This window comes from Ursus arctos, unplaced genomic scaffold, assembly GCF_023065955.2.
Source record: "Ursus arctos isolate Adak ecotype North America unplaced genomic scaffold, UrsArc2.0 scaffold_29, whole genome shotgun sequence".
In the NCBI taxonomy this organism is placed as follows: domain Eukaryota; kingdom Metazoa; phylum Chordata; class Mammalia; order Carnivora; family Ursidae; genus Ursus; species Ursus arctos.
Window position 1 is genome coordinate 14,762,464 of NW_026622974.1, and position 20,446 is coordinate 14,782,909.

The following is a 20,446-nucleotide window of genomic DNA, read 5'->3' on the forward strand; positions in this document are numbered from 1 at the left end:
CCATAGTATCACTGAGCAGTTCATTATGTTCACTTGTTTTGTCAAATTTTCATTTCAGAGAGTTTTAGTTCTCTATTGTCAGGTTGCCTCTCTGATGGTATAAGTGTTACTCATTTAGGGAAGAAAAAGCAGTTTTCAAAGCACTACAGAGTGGCATCTTCCACCTCAGTGGCTGCAGCAGAGTCACCCAGCGGAATTTTGGTCCGGGCTGTCGTTGGTTTCCATGCACAAGCAGCGATGGCTTTCACTCCTAACAGTGCATTGCTCCAAATACTTAGTCTCCTCTGACTCATTCAGCAGCTGTTTCCTGATGTTTTAAAATAATTGGCTTTTTCTCGAATAAATGTGACTTCTGGATTATTTGTTAGTGAAAGACAAAAATCAAACCAGGTTGTCCTTGGAGTCAGGAGCTAGTGACCACGTCCCCCAGTGATTCCGTCCTTGCTTCAGGTTCCGGTCTTCCTTTCCTTCATCTCTTAGTGTCCCGCTAGTCCTTTGTGCGATCGTATGGTTTCTGGCCTCTTTGTTTCTTCTCCATGCTTCTCTTCCTTTTCTTTCTTTTCCTTTGTGTTCATTTCCCTCCTTTGCTCATTCCTTTTCCTCCTTAGGCTCATCTTCATTTTGTCCTACCTCTCATCTTTTCTTTTTCCTTCTCGTCTGTTCCCTACTTCTATTTATTTGACTGTATCTCCATCTGTTCACCTGTTTGTCTTTGTTTCTGTCTGTCATCTCTCAATATCAGTACAGTTTTCTATTTTGGTACACTGTAGGTTTCTAAAAATTTGTAAAATTCAAATAATATGAAAATCAAGTAACATCTATTACAGAGGTAATTTTGTTCTGTAAGAGTTAAAATATATTTCTCAGAGTCCATAGTCTCTCATGCTTCATTCCCCCTTCTGAGAAACAAACTGAGGGCTTCAGAGGGGAGGGGGGTGGGGGAATGGGATAGGCTGGTGATGGGTAGTAAGGAGGGCACATATTGCATGGTGCACTGGGTGTTATACGCAACTAATGAATCATCGAACTTTACATAAAAAAACCAGGGATGTACTGTATGGTGACCAACATAATATAATAAAAAATATTATAAAAAAAAGAGTTAAAATATAAATAAAATTGCCAGTTATACTTTAAATATTAGATACACTATTTAACAATATATTTCTGGCATTTTATACATTCTAAAAAATGTTCTTTAGGGCACCTGGGTGGCACAGTCAGTTAAGTGTCTGCCTTCAGCTTAGGTCATAGTCCTGGGGTCCTGGGATCAAGCTCAGTGGGGAGCTTGCTTCTCCTTCTCCCTCTCCCGCTCCCCCTGCTTGTGCTCTCTCTCTCTCTGACAAATAAAGAAAATATTTTTAAAAAAAACATGTTCTTTACCTTCACAGTAGAACATGTGTACAGTGATCATCTGATTGAAATTCAGGACTTGCCTACTTTGGCATGTTCAGTCATTTCCATCTTTGCCTCTATTATACTCAGCTTATTAGATAAGCATTTTACTAACATCAAGACTTTCATTTTTCCATTTTCCTAAAACTTAGAAGTTGAAGTTTCAATAAAATACTCAAGGGTGCAAATAAGATAGTAAAAAAGAGGGATAATAGTGTTAGTGAAACTGGATATTGACATGCCCACAGCCTCTATGCAGTAAGTTGAAATACTTGTTAATTGATGGATTGAAAACTGGATTTGTCACAGGAAAGGTACCTTTTAGTGTCAGTGTCTAATGTAGAAAAGTTCAAAATTCAAAAAAACTAAGTCAGGGACTAATACATATAATTGAAACTTTATTTAAAAAAAAAAATCTCAGCAGGAAATTGACACTAAAGAAAATTAAAATCTCTCTGAGGCCATTGGACCCACAATATGGTTCTACAAAAGTTGAGACAGGAGCCCATGAACATCTTAATTATGTGTGTGCATGTGTCACACATAAAATAAATGACTTGATAAAATATGAATTACTTGAGTTAAAGTAATTATTACGTTTGATTTTTTTCACATCCTAGCATAGTGGTATCCTGATTTGAGGTATCGTCTCCCTCTCTGTCACAGTTTAACTGACCTGGATGGACCTTACAGACAAATGGGAGTGAAACAGAAGAGCTGCCATGTACAGTTTCTGGTTCAGGTCTGGTTTAGGGAACGGTGAGTAGAGCTTTAGAAGCTTCAGTCTTCACTCGGTCATTATAGTTGCCCGGGGTAGAACCACTGTCAAAGGAGTTTAGCAAAGGAGCATTGTTCACACGTAATTCACAAGACCTAGAAATACATCTTTACAAATCCAGCAACATTTTACACATTTAAAAAACATGTATTTATATCTTTTTGGTTCTATAAGCAAGTGAGAGGAGCCAATGAAGAAAACAATACAAGGTCACAAGGTCTAAACTAGGATGGGCTGGTTTTCCAATCAGATATTTTGGGGAATTTCTGAGGCAAAGTAAAAAAGAAGCTCTTCATTTCATCCGTGATACAGCTATCTAAGCAGGCTTAATTAAAAGTGAATCCTGAGGGAAAAGACTAATAAAGGATCACTAGACATTGGGATTGCTTTATACATGTTCTGTTTACTTATATAGATCTTTATACAAATTAAACTACATTATACAAATTAAAATCTTTGCAGGCTATATATATTATTAATACTTAATATTTTTTGACATGTTAACTAAACATGTCCACTTGCATAGTTTCTACAATATTATTTGTTTTAAACCTCTAATTTTTTTAAAAAAGATTTTCGTTTATTTATTTTAGAGAACACACACAAGAGCTGGGGGGTGGGGGGTGGAGGGTGGAGGGTGGAGGAGAAGAGGGAAAGGGTCAGGCAGACATGGAGCAATACGCAGGGCTCAGTCTCAAGATCCTGAGATCATGACATGAGCCGAAATCAGGGGTCGGATGCATAACTGACTGAGCCACCCAGGTGTCCCACTCCTCTACTTTTTTAATAGTCCAAGATTTTTTTGTTGCCGCTAAATACTTATAACACTGACTTTTGATTGTCATTCCCAACATGCTTAAGGAAAATACATTTTCTTAAGACACTTTATTTGCAAACTTTCACTTTTTCATAGATGAAGCACACTGTTTTTGTTACAGGTATTTGGACAGCCACTTTCATAGTTCATATTGGAGCACATGTTTATGATGTTTTCCTACAGCACCTGTTCTTCTGTAAATGTCAGCGTGTACCAAGATTGGCTTTCTGTTGTCTTAAGTAGACTCAAAAGCTGGGACAAGAGGGCATCTGAGACACATTCAACATTTTGCTCAGTGGGGCCCTTGTTGCCTGTGGTGCTCTCATCTAAATATATCAAGTCCTTGTTTTATATTGTACAGAAGTTCAGAAACTGAGGTTGAAAGATCCTGCACCCACTTCCTTTGATGAGCAGGGAATTGTGGATAGGTATTATGTCTTGGGGAGGGTTGATAAGGCAAACAAGTGAGGGAATACGTAGACCCCTAGTTATTTCCCCTTTGTGATTACAAGTGAGGGAGGAATGAAACATAGATCCCAACATACTTAAAATGTAAGACAATAGGCCTTATCTAAGACCAGCAGTGATACTCAAAGTAAGGAATACGCAATATGACAGTGGCACAGATAAATTAGAATAAACAGCTTGGTGGCCTTTGATCAACTTCCATTTTAGTGAGGGGGATACAGGCAATGGCAAGGAAACAAATACCTGGGTTATTTTCACATAATAATAAATGCTAGAAGTTGAGTAAAACCAGGTAATAGAATTAAGCACATAGCATAGAGGGTAGGTCCTTTTAAAAATGGGAGGTGCCACATGAGTAAGATAGGAAAGAAAAGAAAGATAATTCCAGGCTGTTGGAATGACTTGTGCAGAGATCCTAAAACGGGAATTAACCTGGCATGTTCAGTGTAAAGAAAGTAAACCAGGAAAGGTGTCCAGAAACCAGAAGAATAGATGAGTGTGGAGCCTAGGGGAGCAGTCATGTCTGGAGATGTTTGAATCATCCGTGGATATAGAGTATTTCCTGCTGTAAGACTGGATGACATTATCCTGGGGAGAATATTGACAGAGAAGAGTGAAGGTCCAGCTGAGTCAAGTTCCCAAGTCCAAGCCCAGACAGCAGGAAAATAAGTAACTTTGATGGCATTTGATGGAAATTCTTAGCCTTCTGTCCTACAACCTAGTATCCCAGCAATGATTTTCAGATACCATTGGCAGCAACAATAGTCACTGTTAAAAATCATTTCCCCTAGGACTGTAGCACTCTCAAGGGGGGGAAAAAAAAGCTGATCCTGTTGTGAGTTTTGCCTCCCTTTAGGGTAGAGATCTACATACTTCTTGAAACCAGAATCTGGGTTTGCATCTGAATGATGTGTTGGATAAACTTAAGCCTCACACTGCTCTGTTTTACGCTGTTGGAAAATACGGACTTTTAAACTTCTCAGCACTGCTCTGGACTATATAGTTTACTCTAATTTCACCTTAATGATACGCTAAACATCTATAGTCATAATCCATTTAAACACCCAGTGAATTCTTTCTTCCTGCTGAAGTAAGTTCATATAATAACAGAACTGATATCAAAAACAGAGAAGTAAGTCCTACTTTACAGCTAATTTGTATGACTATGCTGAAAAACAAGATTTAGAACTTTGTTTCATGAAGATTAATTTAAATACACAAATGATTTTCAGACCGACTATAACATAATTAAACATTTCAAAGTCCAGTTCTGAGGGAGAATTCCCAAAGGACAGTTGATTACATTTCTATCCTTCTCACAAAGTACTTGTTTGAAATTAGTATTTATGTTTATTTTTAATAGAGATCTATGGATTGATCTAATTACTTTTATAGTGCTCAGTCATTTTTCTAATTAGTCTCTTAAAAACCCTTTTCAGTGGGTAATATTTTGTATTATTAAAAAACTAACCTCCATTTAATAGAAACAAATATGTGCTTCAGTCTTAAAAAGTTCTGCATGGATATTATCATTTAAAAAAATTATACTTCGGGATTTTTTTGGCCTATCATATTTAATCAACTCTCATTCTGTTATGCTGAGTTATTAAAGCAGTATATTATTAGCTTGTTATGTAACAATTATGTACTGAGCATTAATGTGCTAAACAGATAATCTCCACCATCACAGAGCTTATAGTGAAGAAGGTAGAAAATAATGCATTTAAATAGTGCATGGAAAGTGATAATATGTGCAGAAATTGCTATGGGAGCTCCTTGCAGTAACTCTGTTCTGAGTCCGGGGAGCTAGGGACAGCGCTGCACATCAGTGATCTACTCAGTCAGACCTCATTAAGTGTATGCAGTTATTTTTATTTTATTTTTTCCTTGTTGGTCCCTGAATCCATATAGCTTCAGTTTCTCATATCCTGCACTTGTTCATGTGTTGCTCTGTAAGAATTATTGAACTGTTTTATATGCAGCATTTTGAATTACCTCTGACAGGCAACTTTGTACATGAATGGACAAAGAAGGGTATTCTCAGGTCAAAAATAACTATTGGAGTAGTTCTCTTAAAAATTCCTTTTTTCCTGAAGGAAAACAATACATACATAAATGTATGTACGTATATATACATATATGTATGTATCTATATATACACATGTATGTATATACATGTATGTATATATACATATATGTGTATCTATATACACACATGTATGTATATACATGTATGTATATATACATATATGTGTGTATCTATATATACACATGTATGTATGTATATATACATATATGTATGTATCTATATCTACACATATATGTATGTATATATACGTATATGTATGTATCTATATATACACATATATGTATGTGTATATACGTGTATGCGTGTATGTATGTGTACATATATGTATGTATGTAAACATTTGGTAAATACAAAAAAGGGTAAAGGAGTTTTAAAAAATCACCCATAAAACCACGTCTCCAAGGCAGCCACTGTCATTTTTATGTGTGTGTTTTTATTTTTGTTTTTGGATGAATTTTCTTTAATTATAATTCTGCTCTCACATAGTTTGATAGCCTGCCTGTTATCCATAGGGCATCATAATGTAAGCATTTTTGCATGCTGTCAAAACTACTAGAGGTGGCTTTTGACTTTCTTGGCTTTTTGTTTGTTTTGCATTTGAAAATGAGTAGGTAGAATATTCTTCATTTAACTTCAAAAAAATGAAGCTGAGGGGCGCCTGGGTGGCTCAGTTGATTAAGTGTCTGATTGCAGCTCAGGTCATGATCTCAGGGTGTGAGATCGATGGAGCCTGCTTGAGATTCTCTCTCCCTCTCCCTCTGCACCCCCACCTCCACCTGGGCCTGCTTACATACATGCACTCTCTCTCTCAAAAAAAATTGAAGCGGAATTGCGAAGGCTGACTTAGGAGAAAGTGACAAGGACACTAGGCAGTTCCTTGACACTTTTTTTTATCTGTCTCCCTCCCTCCAAACAACATTAGCAAGTTTGTGGGTATCACACATCTTTTCAGTGGGCAAAATGAATATCATCTTAGAATTTTGGCAAGGGCGTCCTGGAGCCCAACTCGTTACATATTATAGGATTCTTTCAAAAATATGTCCTCTGCTTGATTACATACAGAAAGAGGATACTCATTAAGAAAGTGAGAGGAAAAATAGAACCTTATTACTATTATTATTATTATTTTAAAGATTTTATTTATTTGACACAGAGAGATAGCCAGCCAGGGGGAGTGAGAGAGGAAGAAGCAGGCTCCCAGTAGAGGAACCCGATGTGGGGCTCCATCCCAGGACTCCGGGATCACACCCTGACCTGAGGGCAGATGCTTAACAACTGAGCCACCCAGGCTCCCCCAAAGCCTTATTATTAAGTAAAATTCTCTCCTATATTACTATAACCAGGGTGTGGGGGTGCATGAGTGCCTGGCTCTCAGGTCCCAAACAGACCAGATTCGGCCACTTGCTGCTGACAAAATCCAAAGACAGAGAAGTGGTGGGGAGACGAGAAAGTTTATTTCAGTGAGGCCACCACCGGGGAGACAGTAGACTAGCACCTCAAAGACTGAGAAAGTGCTGAGCATACTTCCAGGTTTATATATGGAAAATGTGGGACAAAGGTCAGTGGGTACCTGCAGGGAGGCAGGAAAGGTCAGGCCCATAATTGTCTTGGGGTCAATCACACGGGGGTCTTGCTGGCTCAGGGCAGTCCTCATTGCTTGAGGGGGTAGTTTCAGTTACCATCACAGGGTGCTTTGCCTGAAGGGTCTTTTGCCTTAGTTAAAAGATAAGCTGGAAAGAAGAATTTAATCGATCGGAAAGTACACACTGAGGTCAGAATGGATGTATTTGAAGTCATCTTTCATTACTACCTAACAATTTATTTTAGCAGTCTTTATGGCTGATACAGAGTTGAGGGCCTTTTATCTCATTTAGTCCCTTTGCAGACAGTACTGTTCTTTTACCCATTTTCCTAGTGAGAGACATGCAGTTTAGAGCCCTGAAATTTTGTGACCAAAATCTTAAGACCAGTATGTGGCAGAGGAGAAGACAGAACTTAGGGCCTCTCACCCCCTCTGTGTTACTGAGCTAACCAGTGATTTGTCACTCAACCCTGCTTTCCCCCTTCATACATTTAAAGACTACTCTTCTGTGTCTCTTTTAGTGTTCTCTTTGGATTAAACCCTCTAATTTTTCAGCTATTCTTCGTGACATAATCTGCCTCAAATGCTGCTCAATCCTGTACTTGCGTGGTTAATTTTTAATGTAAATTAAAACTTTTACACTTATTGTGTTGGACTTAATCTTATTATTTCACCACTTTATGATCATTTTGAATATTAATTCTGGCTCCTAATGTATATGCTGTTGTTTATTTCTGCCAACTATATCAGTGTGTTTCTATTGATGCATCCGAATGATTGTTACATGTATTGATCAGGATCAGAACAAGATGGAACACTTCACAGCACAAGATTCAACCCCATTAAGATGATCTTATCTCATTCACTGGAGCTTCTGGAATGCTAGTATCATGATAGAATGCAATTCTGGAGTTGTTTAGGTGTTGGTAAAACAGTAATTTGCTTTAATGCCACTTGTATTTTAAACCATGCATAGAGTATTCCTCTGAAGGTTGACTATCTAGTATATGCTGAGAAGAGGGTTTATTGTTTTTTCTGTGAATTTCTCTATAGGAATTACTCCATGGTTCCAAATGACAGTGAATGAGTACGTTTTAATGTTGTTAACATATATTGGGGGCCTGTATGTTCCTATGGTTAGACTATAGTTTAAACTGGGTTGGGAGGTATATTGAATAACAGGTAATACAAACCAACCATGGAATTAAGTACTTTGATAGGAAATCAATAATATCATACCACAGCCAATTAAAAGAAATGAAATAAATTAATAAATGTTTAGATACTGAGCAAATGGAATTTTTATTTGGGATTTATAAAATGAATTGGAGGTATTTAGTTTCCTTTTCATGAGTTTGATAAGGTGGGCGATTCTATTTGTGATATATGGAGATATTTACATTCAGAACCCTGTCACTGGGTGTGCTGTGTGTTCATGTATTCCTTGGCCTGCTGAAGATCAGACCCTGTGGAAGACTGTAATCTGTACTCTTGGGCCATTTTGTTGTAAGTATTATTATAAAGCCAGCTGAGAATTTTTTAATAAGTTTGGGTGCCAAAATTTGATATCAAATTGCACTTGGCAGCTTGACTATTATAGTAAATTTTTTTTAATTTAATAGTATCTTCTTTAATGTTTTAATTGTCATCTTAAGTTTCTGGTAATCAAATTCAAAGTCAAACACAATCTTGGTAGCTTAAAATTCAAGGAAAAAAGAGAGATATAATTTGCAACTGTTGTGGGCCATGGATTAAATATGACTTCATCTCAACTTGATTACCTCTGCAAAGAAGACCCTGTTTCCAAACAAGATCACGGTCACTGGTACTGAGGGCTTGTACTTGAACAGACCTTGTGAGAAGACATTATTTAACCCGTAACAGCATTTAGTAGTTGAATAGAAACCGCCCAAGACAGAGGTTGGAAAAGGTACCTCAGAGATACCAGCAGCTGTGATCCTTTTTGTGTTTCTTTCAGAGTCATGACGTTGGGTCATCTTCTTGCACATTAGTAATCATAACCTCAGACTATTTGTGGTTTAAGAACGTTGTAATTTCTCTTTGGAGCATTTTTCCATTGACCTGTTCTTTCAGAAGTCTTTTCAATGAATCTCCTCAGATCAGAAACCATAAACAAGTGTGTCATTTTCATATTTAGTTTTATAATGAAACTGCCAAAATGTTTTCCAGAGTAGCTCATGAATTGAAATCTAATGTTTAATACCTTTGGAATTTATGCTTTCCACAAATGACACCAAATATTCAATATCAAATAAATTTGTAATGCTTTTGAGGCATGGATTCGAATCCCATATTTTATAAGCCTATTTTTTGGAATGAGTCACTTAACTAGCAGATGGGCCAAGTGGTCGGTTTAGCTTTTACATCATAGTGAAATTTTATTTTTCTCTACTCATTAACTCTATTATGTATGTTTATATACTTTCTAGGAGTTTTTAATGGTTATTAATAAAATACTGCACCTTTACATGTTTAAAGGCATACCCAATTAATTTTGTCCTCAAATTAAGCCCTTAAAAGGTTCAGTGATTGAACTCCTGAGAGTACTATATTAAATCTGTAACTAAATGCAGGTGCTCTTTTACTGCAGTACCCATTTGTGCAAGTGCCATTACCTTACTGTTCTCCCTTAAAATTTGTTTGTAAGTGGTTCCTTCACCATTATCCATTGTAAACAGTTCTTGTGATAAATGCATATCTCTAGACAGTGCTTAGAGGGAATAGCTTCTCTAGCAGGACAACATCAAGCATATTTATTTTTTATCTTAACTCAAATATCTCAACTCCCATGCTCATAGCTATTGCATTTTTTTTCTATGATGTGTTCTTCTGTATTGTATCTGGCATTGCTATTTGATCAGTTTTTTCCCCTCATAATTAACTTTTCGTCTTCGTCTTCATGCTTTTATTTTACTTTCATGGTCCTTGTGATCTCTCTGATTTTGCAGTTTACCCATAGCTCAAGAGTGAATTTCTTTATAGTTGCAGAGTATATATTTACCTATATAAAGCTTGGGAATCAATACAGCTTTTTAAAGCACTTCATGCATTTTAGCTTCTAAGTAGATAATAGGTGTTTAACTTCTCATGATATAGGAACTCAAAAGTTGAATTTTAAAAATTAGGAAATAAGTGCTAAGAAAGTTTAAGATTTTTGTAAACAACCAGTAGTTAACTACTGTCTTAAGCAATTATAAATAATAGATGCGATTTTCATGGGATCACTGGATGCCGTCCCTTCATGAAGTGGAATTCTCAAATTGACACCATGCCTCACTAAACTTTAGGGAACTATACTGTAATCCAATGGATTGATTCTGTCAAGTAAATAAAAACCTTATTTCTTTGCTAAAAATTAGTCCAGTATTAGATGTAAAAAAGAACTTTAATGAACAATCGAAAAGGTCAAGGTCATTAATTAGTAGTATAATGCGGTGCATATTAAGTGAGCAACTTGATGAAGATTTCTCAGCCTGGCACCATTGACCTTTCGGGCCAGATAATTTCTGAATGTACATGGCTGTCCTGTGTATCGAAGTAGGTTTAACAGCATCCCTGGTTTCTACACAGTACATGCCAGTAGCATAAACATGGTTTTGTGTTTTTGTTTTTGTTTTTGTTTTCCTGGTATCAGATTTAATCTTTAGGCTCTCTATACTTTGAGAGTTTGTTGGTAAAAATTTTGAGCCTAGGGATGGGGACAGGATCGTCTCCATTAAAAGAGCCAAGAGGCTCCTTTTATCTTCCTTGTTCATTAGCTGCCTTTGTATGTGTGCTGACTCTTCTGATCTCCCCACCCTTTCAGCAAAACTTGTGGCCCTGTTTTCCATTTCTTCCCAACTTCTCCATATTAGTGACTTGTTACATCTTTGAGCTGAGGAGTTAATACAGAGTAATGGCTTTGTGGGTTACCCCCCCAAATCAGGTGAGTTTCGATAGTCCTGAGTCTGAAAAAGCTGTTAAGTGGAAAATTTTAAATTAGGACAGGGCCCTTGACAAAGATGTTTTTAGTCAAGTTAGCTGTTAGTGCTAGTAGCACTTCATGGAGCTGAATTTTGTCTGAATCTACACAATGGAGAGCATGACTTCAGAAGATCGAAAAGTCCCTTATTTGATTGAGATAAAGTCTAGAGTGGTATCTTACACAGTGAAGGATTGAATGAATGACAGCTTGTGGGCATTGTGAGGGTTGGGGTATGAGCTTGGTTAGGCAGATTTGATTCCTAGGAGAAATCCCTGAATTATCTTTGATATCTTAAATTTCTTCATCACCTAAATGCTGTCAAACCATCAAATCTCAGGAGCTCTTACTTTGAACCAGCTCTTGAATATTCTTGTCACTTCTTGACTGGGTGTTTGAGCACTGAAAGACTTAGCTGCTTGTCTTTCCTCCATTCCCCTGATACTGCCAGACTAATTGTTTTAAAGACGGTTTTGTTGAATCACAAAAATCTCCTGTGTCCCCCCCATACCTGGCTCCATCGTGTATTCAAATTTGTCTCCTATTCCTACTGAAAGGAACCTGCTTTCTAGCGGACGAAGTTGGTTTTCGTTTTTGTTTTTAACTAATTCATGAATATATCAAGCTCATGCCTATGATGTGGTTTTGCTATGTTTTTCACTCTTGTGTGGGGTTAAAATATTCCTTCTTGCCACCTGATCATATTCTTTTTTTTTTCTTTTTTTTTTTCTTTTTGAAGATTTTATTTATTTATTTGAGAGAGCGCACAAGCAGGGAGAGCAGCAGAGAGAGAGGGAGAAGCAGGTTCCCTGCTGAGCAGGGAGCCCATCTCATTGTGGGGCTTGATCCCAGGACTCCGGGATCATGACCTGAGCCGCCCAGGCACCCCCACCTGATCATATTCTCACTTACCACCCTAGGTTCCGCTGAAGCCTAAGTCCTGCACAGGGATATACATAAATCGTTTATTCTGTATTGATCTCTACTTGCTTTAACCTGAAAGCATTGACTGTAGGCAGTACTCATTTGGGCCCTTAGCAGTAAGTATATGGCTTTGTTCAAAGTGGTAACAGACAGTTTTGTGTGTATGTTTTGCCTCTTCAGCTAATTAATACATTTCTGGAAGGCAAGTATTTTATGCTTTTTATATCCCATTAGTATGTGAGTATATGCATAGCAAGTACCTAGTAAAAACTTTATATTAATGGATGGCCAGGTACTGATTATATTCAATTTTAAAATACTGTAAAACACAAATCGAGAAAGCATCTAGAAACTGATATGACTATGTGTAGTCCCACATTAAAATTAAGAAGGATGACCTTTTTGGGTGTCAGAGAAAGGAAGGTGTTTTTCCTTAGGTGAGAAACTGAAAGTAGAGGTACCTTGGAAAAGGAAAACCAACTAGTGGCTTGTAAAAGGAATCTGTTTAGCTTATTTGTAATACGAATGTGAATTATGGTGCAATTAATGCCACTTTGAATGTGAAGTGTGTGTCATATTGAGTTACTGGTAGTGGAAATGAGTAAATGCAAAAATGTTGATTGATGTGGATCATAAGAAAAATTCATTACAGAATTGTAGCTGATCTTGATTTCCTTCCTTTCGAATACCCAGATACCTCTCATCACTGCACAAATGGACATTTGAACGTGCTGTTGTCAGATGCTTGCAATCATGGAAACCTCATCAATGCTGTCTTCATTGAACGATGAGTGTAAATCAGACAATTACATTGAGCCTCACTACAAGGAATGGTATCGAGTAGCCATTGATGCACTAATTGAACATGGGTTAGAAGCATACCAAGAATTTCTTGCCAAGGAACGAGTATCAGACTTTCTAGCTGAGGAAGAAATTAATTATATTCTGAAAAACGTTCGGAAAGTTGCTCAAAGTACAGCACACGGTACTGATAACTCCTACGATGATACCTCATCTTCAGGGACTTACTGGCCCATTGAGTCTGATGTGGAAGCTCCAAATCTTGACTTAGGCTGGCCGTATGTGATGCCGGGACTCTTAGGAGGCACCCATATAGACCTCCTCTTTCATCCACCGAGAGCACAATTCCTTACAATTAAGGAAACTATTCGGAAGATGATCAAAGAAGCCAGAAAGGTAATTTATTTTCCATTTCTAAATGAAATTTTTCATTTAAATGAAATTTTTTTTCCATCGGAGTGGAGTTGACACAGAATGTTACGTTAGTTTCATGTGTATAACATAGGGATTCAACAAGTCTGTACCTTATCTGGTGCTTTCCACAAGTGTAGTCACTGTCTGTCACCATACAGCACTATTATACCATTGGCTCTATTCCCTGTGTTGTACCTTTCATCCCTGTGACTTACTCATTCCACTCTAAATGAAAAATAGGAAATATGTGGAAAATGCACCAGACTAGTAAAACAGATATGTATGTTAAAAGAATCTCTGTATGTGTGGACCATGCCTATTATTCTCAGAATATACACATATGAATACATAGGAGGGTTGTACTTCCCATATCTTGTGTATATTTAACAGAGTGGTTAGGTCCCTCTAAAGGAGATTTCCTTCTTTTAATGTACCTTCTTCTGCCTGTGAAGGCTAGGATATATGAACTGGCAACAAGATGATGTGATGCATTCGTTGAGTTCAAGGCACTTACATTTTCCTTAATCTCTGAAAGGAAATGTGTTACTGGTAAATCTGGTGAAATTTTTTTTTGTACTCAAAAGGACTGAGCCCTAATTCTTGCTCTGGACATAGTTTATGCTATTAAATAAACCATAGATTTACTTATTTCCTCAGTTGTGTGGAAATGGTATAAAATCAGGCATGACAATATAAAATTCTGAGGTAAGGTCCTGAGGTACTTAGCATTTTAGGGCCTCTGTGCTCTTTATTAAATATTTATATTGGCTTATAAATCTCAGAAATTCTATTTTAGGGCTCAAATAAAACTGTAGAAATTTTCTTTTAATCAATCAAATGAAAGTCATTAACTATTTTCGAGGTACTCAGTACCATGGTAGACAGTTTTGAGATTACAACAAAATTACCTAAGCTGTTTATTGCACTCAACCTAGAGTTTTAAAATGAATGGATAAGGAGTTACAATTTTTCACTATAGAGTGTCTGGTTACTAACTTACAGATGCTGTGCAATATAGAAATGTAGATCTAAAAGGGACCTGAGGACCCACACATATATGACATTGCTTTGTTTCGTGTCACCAAGACCCAGAAATGCTCCAAAAGCTTGGTTTGATGAAGTACAGGAATATAAGACCCTTGAAATTCTCAGTGACCTTATAGTTTGCAAGATAGGTAACTAAAAGCCTCCCAATCATGTTAGGGAAACACAATGTTCTGAGGCTAATGTCAAATGTAGGCTTTGCAGAAGTAAGGTGACTTTTCCCCCCATATCTTTTGAACTCAAATAACCTGGCTTTTAGCCATGAACTTAGCAGTATTGCATGAAAGAAAGTACTAACCTATTCCATTTGTTAAAAATTAGCTACAAAATCAGCACATGGTAGGTGTCCAAACTTATTGAATGAATTAAACTCCCAGTTCAATTTTCTGAATTGAACCATGAGTGCTTTTACTTTTTTAAAATTTTATTGATTTAACAGAGAGAAAGAGAGAGAGCACAAGCAGGGGGAGCAGCAGAGGGAGGGGGAGAAGCAGGCTTCCCCCTGAGCAGGGAGCCCAACATAGGGCTCAGTCCCAGGACCCTGGGATTGTGACCTGAGCCGAAGGGAGACGCTTAACTGGCTGAGCCACCCAGGCGCCCCGAGTATTTTTAATATTTTACTGTCCTATGCTCTGTGGACACATTATACAATTGTATTTTGTAAAACAACAGAATGAAAATCAAGAATTTATATGAATTCTTGTAAAGGTAGAGTAACAAAGATCAGGTACTATAACATTTACTAATTTCTGTTTCAGGAGACAGTATATTTTTCAACTGTAATAATAACTGAAAATTTAAAACATCGCTGAAGATTAATATTACTATGATAAACTTAGTTACGAATTCATGAGCCTACACCACAGCTAGTTTCCTTTGGAGCATTGCGTTTCTATGATGCAAAATGAAATTCAGGACATATCATAAGTTCTCGGGCTAGCACTCACTGGAAACTGAACATTAGTCATGACCATTTGATGTGTTCTTTCTTTCTTTCTAATGTGGCAGCTATTTATTTCGTGAGCCTCTAAAAGTAATATCCTCTGCCTGGTCATTGTCTGCTGGCAACTCCCACTTCCAAGAGACTCATTTGAACCTTGTGCATTTGAATATAAATCATAACAGATAACAGTGTTTTGTTTTGTTTTCCAAAAACATTGGAGAACGTTTTAATTTCTACTGAGATGCATTAAATATTAGGTCAAGTGGTCTATATATGTGTATAATGTATATTTCTTTAGTCTTTTGGAAATATCTTTGTGTGTTACTATGTCTATTTAAAGATAAAGGATCCAATATTCCAGGAAAGAAAAAGTTATTGAAGTCATTTTTTCAAAATGTTACACTATTAATGCCCGTAACTAGACAAGGTCTTGTGAAAAAATTTAAAATAAGAAGAGCAAATATTTTGAAGTAAAAGCTTGTCAGAACACATTGCTTTGTAGATTAAGTGGGGTTTTCGTGACTATCATTTGCTCGGCGGATAAATCAGGTTCTTACAGTCTTCGGAATCAAAGGAAGCTTATTAGTTATCAGGGTCAACTTTCTGTTTTCAGACTATTTTCAGAAAAACTCTCTGTATTGGATAACTCTCAATGACTAGTCATGGCATTATGAAGAGGATGGCATTTTTTTCCATAAAGTGTTTGAGTAATGTATATTTTAATGAATAGAACGAATTGTCTTGCCTTCAAATTTCTTAGGGAGATTCTTTAGGTAATTAACATATGAAACTATTGAGTTACGAAGCCAAACCAAGCAGCGCAAGGAACTGGCAAAGCAGAACCCAAGGAAAGTGATCTCAGAGAAGAATTTAAGTCCATTTTCACTGTCTGTTTGCAATTGACAGAAGGTACTTATGGATTTAAAAAAAAAAAGTATTATGGAAAAAATCTTAAAAAAAATGAAAAAAAAAAAAACGCTTTTCTTAGAGGTCCAAGCATTGGAATTCTGATCACCAAATTAACCTTCCAGTCCCTTGAGAAAGGAAATAAAAATGATACTATATCATACCTATCTTTACTGGAAATACTTTGTTTTTAAATTTCACTGATTTATATGCTCATGTTTCTATCTCAAGTCACACAGTCTCTGAATCACTCTACTTTTATAAGCAAAATATCCTTATAGTATTTCAAAGATCCATAGACTTGTTTTTATTTCCTCATTTTATTTTTGCCAGTTGTCACTTAGAAATTGTATAACGGTGGGCACCTGGGTGGCTCAGTCAGTTAAGGGTCTGCCTTCGGCTCGGGTCATGATCCCGGGGTCCTGGATGGAGTCCCACATTGGGCTCCTTGCTCAGTGGGGAGTCTGCTTCTCCCTCTCCCTCCGCTGCTGTTCTCTCTCTCTCTCTCTCTCATAATAAAAAAAAAAATCTTAAAAAAGAAATGGTATAGAGGTTTTTTGTTTTGTTTTCTTGCTTTTTCCTTTTGTTTTTCTTTGTATGTCTGCTTACTTTGTTATTAGAGAATTTTCCTTTGGGAAAATCCAGTTAGAAATAACTTCTTACTTGTGCCCTAAACGGACCATACTTTTATTTACTGGCCCTTTTTTCCAACTCCTTCCTATTTTTCCCTATGTGGTTGCCGTAATTATATTTGGGTCAACTTTATATAATCTGATAGCGTCTAGCAAGACTTTTCCCAGGTAATTACTTGTCTCTCAAGAGGTGTTCCCAAGATGATATATGCATGTATTCTTAATTACTGTGAACACCTCTTATGAAAGTATCCTCTCTAATTACTTTAAAAAGTCATCTTTCATTAAAGTAATTTTTCTTCTAGCCTCTCAGTGGATATCCCTAAAGTTATGATTTCTGATTGTCTTGAATATGTGAATGCTTAACCAGAATGCTGTTTTCCTCTGTTTCCTTATTCTAGGCTAGCTTCTTCTGTGAGGTATGAATCTTACTCTTGTGAAATAGGGACTCAAGAAGACACATAAGCATGAATCTAGTGAGAATTAGGGCAGAGTATTTCCTGAGCTGTTCTGTACTGCCTCTCCTGAGTCACTGCTGTTGGGTGTGGCTGTTATGGCCTGGGGAGCTATTAGTAATACAGAGAAACATTAACCACCAATTGCCCATGGCCACAAATGGGAAGGTGAACAGATGGTGAGGCTTTTCCTGGGATTTGCCTGGTATTATAAAGGTAGTACTAGACTAGAGGCTCTATTATCTGGGGTCTTCCACTAACTAGTTAGAGATTGAACAGGTCATTGCACCTCCCCAGGTATCTTCATTTATGTAGTGAAAGACATGAAGCAAAGCCTTTCAGTGTGTTTTTAAATCTAATGTTGCTGTCCAGATCTCTACTAGTGCTTACCAATTCAGGATTATTTCAATGCGTTATACGCCTTGCTGAATTAGTCCATTATAGGAATAATTTTTTTGTGTCATAGTGTGTCACTTCCATCTGCATAACTTTGTGATCATATCCTGCCTAGCTAAGTGATATTGATGTATTTATCAGTGCCTTTATTAGGCTAGGATCATCACTGCCCTGATGTTCCTGATTTTCATTAAGAATTTCCTTTCTGCCCTCCCTGTTGCAGCTCTCACTGTGAATACTTTAATTTTTTGAACTTGAGTCAAAATTAGTTTTTTTCCAAGAAATTTTTTTTGTGTAGTCAGATTTAATGACAGTTTTTATCCTATGACATTAATTTGAATACCTCTTCTCTAAAACACATTACATGTTCATACACACACACACACACACACACACACAAATGTGTGTGTAGGGGAGAGAAAGATTTTGTTAAAATGCACTGGCTTTACTGTGCTAACTGTTGCTGTGTCTGTATGGGAATCCACTTTCTACACCAAGCTCCTGGTGCTATGCAGGGGGTAACACATTCCACATTCTTCCTAGTTCATTTACCTACTCCCTTCCTCTACTGTTAGCAGTAACTGCCATGAAACAATATACAGTTTTAACACAATTACTTAAGGGAGGGGAGAGGAAGGAAGACACCATGTAGGGACTCTGACCTTATTGCAAGATCAAGTTTTGGGCTTCCTTAGTTGACTTGAAAACTTGTATAGACAAAACACTGTAGCTTCTGTCTCTCTCTCTTTTTCTTTTTAAATCACCCAAATTCAAAGAATGTTTTTTAAAAGACTTCAGGGAATGGTATGAAAGCTCTGAGTCTTGGAGTCAGTTAGGGCTGGGTTGAATCCCAGCTCAAACAGCTGTTTTGTATTAGCTATTATACTACAACCTCTCTGAGCTTTATTTTTCCCATCTGTAAAATGGAGATGCTAATACCGCATAGGCTCCTTGTGAGGATGGAATGAAATAGTTGACATGTCAAACATGACACCACACAGTCATTCATTCATTTTTTAAAGAGTTTATTTATTTGTCAGAGAGAGAGAGAACACTTGCATAAGCAGGGAGAGCAACAGGCAGAGGGAGAAGCAGGGCAGGGAACCTGATGTGGGGCTCCCAGGACCCTGGGATCATGACCGGAGCAGAAGGCAGACGCTTAACTGACTGAGTCACCCAGGTGTCCAAACTCAGATCCCTTTAGAGCCAGGGCAGAAAAATAACTCTGCAGAGCAGAAGAAGCATGTGGTATTCCAGCAGGGAGTGAAAAGAACAGGGGCAAGAGGAAAATAACTTGACTTTATAGGCATTCTTGTTTAAAATGTAATAAATGAAAGATACCTTGCAGCTAAACGAGATAAGCTTAGGACCTCAAGTGCACATTGAGGATTCTTATCAAAAGTTAACTTTCTTGAGAATAAGGATGTGACTGTCCTTTACTTATCTGTCCTTTGAATGAGATGTAAAATGTAATGGGGGTTTTCTGCGCGAGCCTTTTTGAGATGATGAGGGCTGCAACGCCAGACTGACATTTTGTATTTGAAGGATTCTGCCTCCCCTTCTGCAGTTGCCACAGGTTCAGCATGTGGTATGTACTTTTATATTATTCTTTTTTAAACTGGTCACTCTTCAAATTATCTTGAAAAAAAAATGTTGGCTGTTGTCATCAGGACTGAAACTGGGATCTGGTTTTGAGTAACGGATTTTATTATGTAGTCTAGTAACAGTATCAGGTGTTATTCACTGAGCACATACGTGTCACACGCTGTGCTAAGCACTTTACGTGCATTACCTTAAAGTGACCTTCACAACCACCCTGTGAATTCTGTATTTTTATCATCCATATTTTACTGATAATCTGCTTTTTTGTGATAGGCGTGACTCCAAAATGATCATGATTGGAAAGTAGCGATGACCGCCTATTCCTCGATGGAGGTCTTAGAAGATACGGTGGGGGGATCTAGGACGCAGACTAGACGGTGGAGATGTAGAAGCACAGGTTTCCACACGGGCCACGTACAAGGGCTGCCGTGAGAAGTCAGAGGAAGCTACCTGCCACTGACAGAAGGTTATGATTAAGGTGATGAGAGGCAGTATCTAGGATGCAGACTACATAAGGAGGCACTGAAAAGAAATGGGTTCTCCTGAGTTTAAATGTGGGGGAAATTTGAAGTTAGAGAAGGGCAGTCAGATGATGAAGTTGTCCTTTGGCCTCTTCAGGCTTCAACTGTGAGGGGGATCAGTCACTCTTTGGACAACCTGATAGGTAAAAAAAACACGGCAGGTGTTCATTCATTCGAGCAAATATTTAATGCCTACTGTATGTCAGGTACTGGTCTAAATTCTATGGATACATAAGAGAGTAAACTATGTAAGAAACCCTGCCTTTGAATGGAGCTTACATACAAATAAGGTAGATAATAAGGATAATACATGAGAAGTGGTAAGGAGAAAAGGAAAACAGAAGCACAAACATGGTTGGGTCAGGAGAGTTGAGAGTGGTGATGGTGTTAGTCTGCCTTTTAAATAGGGTGCTCAGAGTATACCTCATCAAGAAAGCGACAGTCAAGGGAAGAGGAAATGAGCCATGCGTCTATTCGCAGCAGAGCAGGTTAGACTTAGGGTGAGCTTTAAGGCAGGAACATGGCTTCATGTTTGTTAGAGGATGCCATTAAGGATGCCAGTTGCTGGACCCAGCTAAAAGAGGAGATGAGTAGGTGGGCTCAGAGAAGTAACAGGGAGGTCCACATGAGCCATTATAAGCACCTTGGCTTATGCTCTGTGTAAAATAGGGAACCACTGGAGAATTTTGAGTACAAG

General features: G+C 37.6%; 1 protein-coding gene across 2 annotated transcripts in view; it reads left to right on the forward strand.

The window, feature by feature from the left end:
* The window catches only part of FAM83B (family with sequence similarity 83 member B), a 79,137-nt gene that overhangs the window by 3,924 nt on the left and 54,767 nt on the right, over nucleotides 1-20,446 (forward strand). For both annotated transcript variants that reach the window (XM_026507203.4, XM_057303978.1), the window contains exon 2: nucleotides 12,729-13,232. In XM_026507203.4, the coding sequence (XP_026362988.2) occupies nucleotides 12,777-13,232 (456 nt within the window). In that variant the 5' untranslated portion in view covers nucleotides 12,729-12,776. The remainder of the gene's footprint in view (nucleotides 1-12,728; nucleotides 13,233-20,446) is intronic.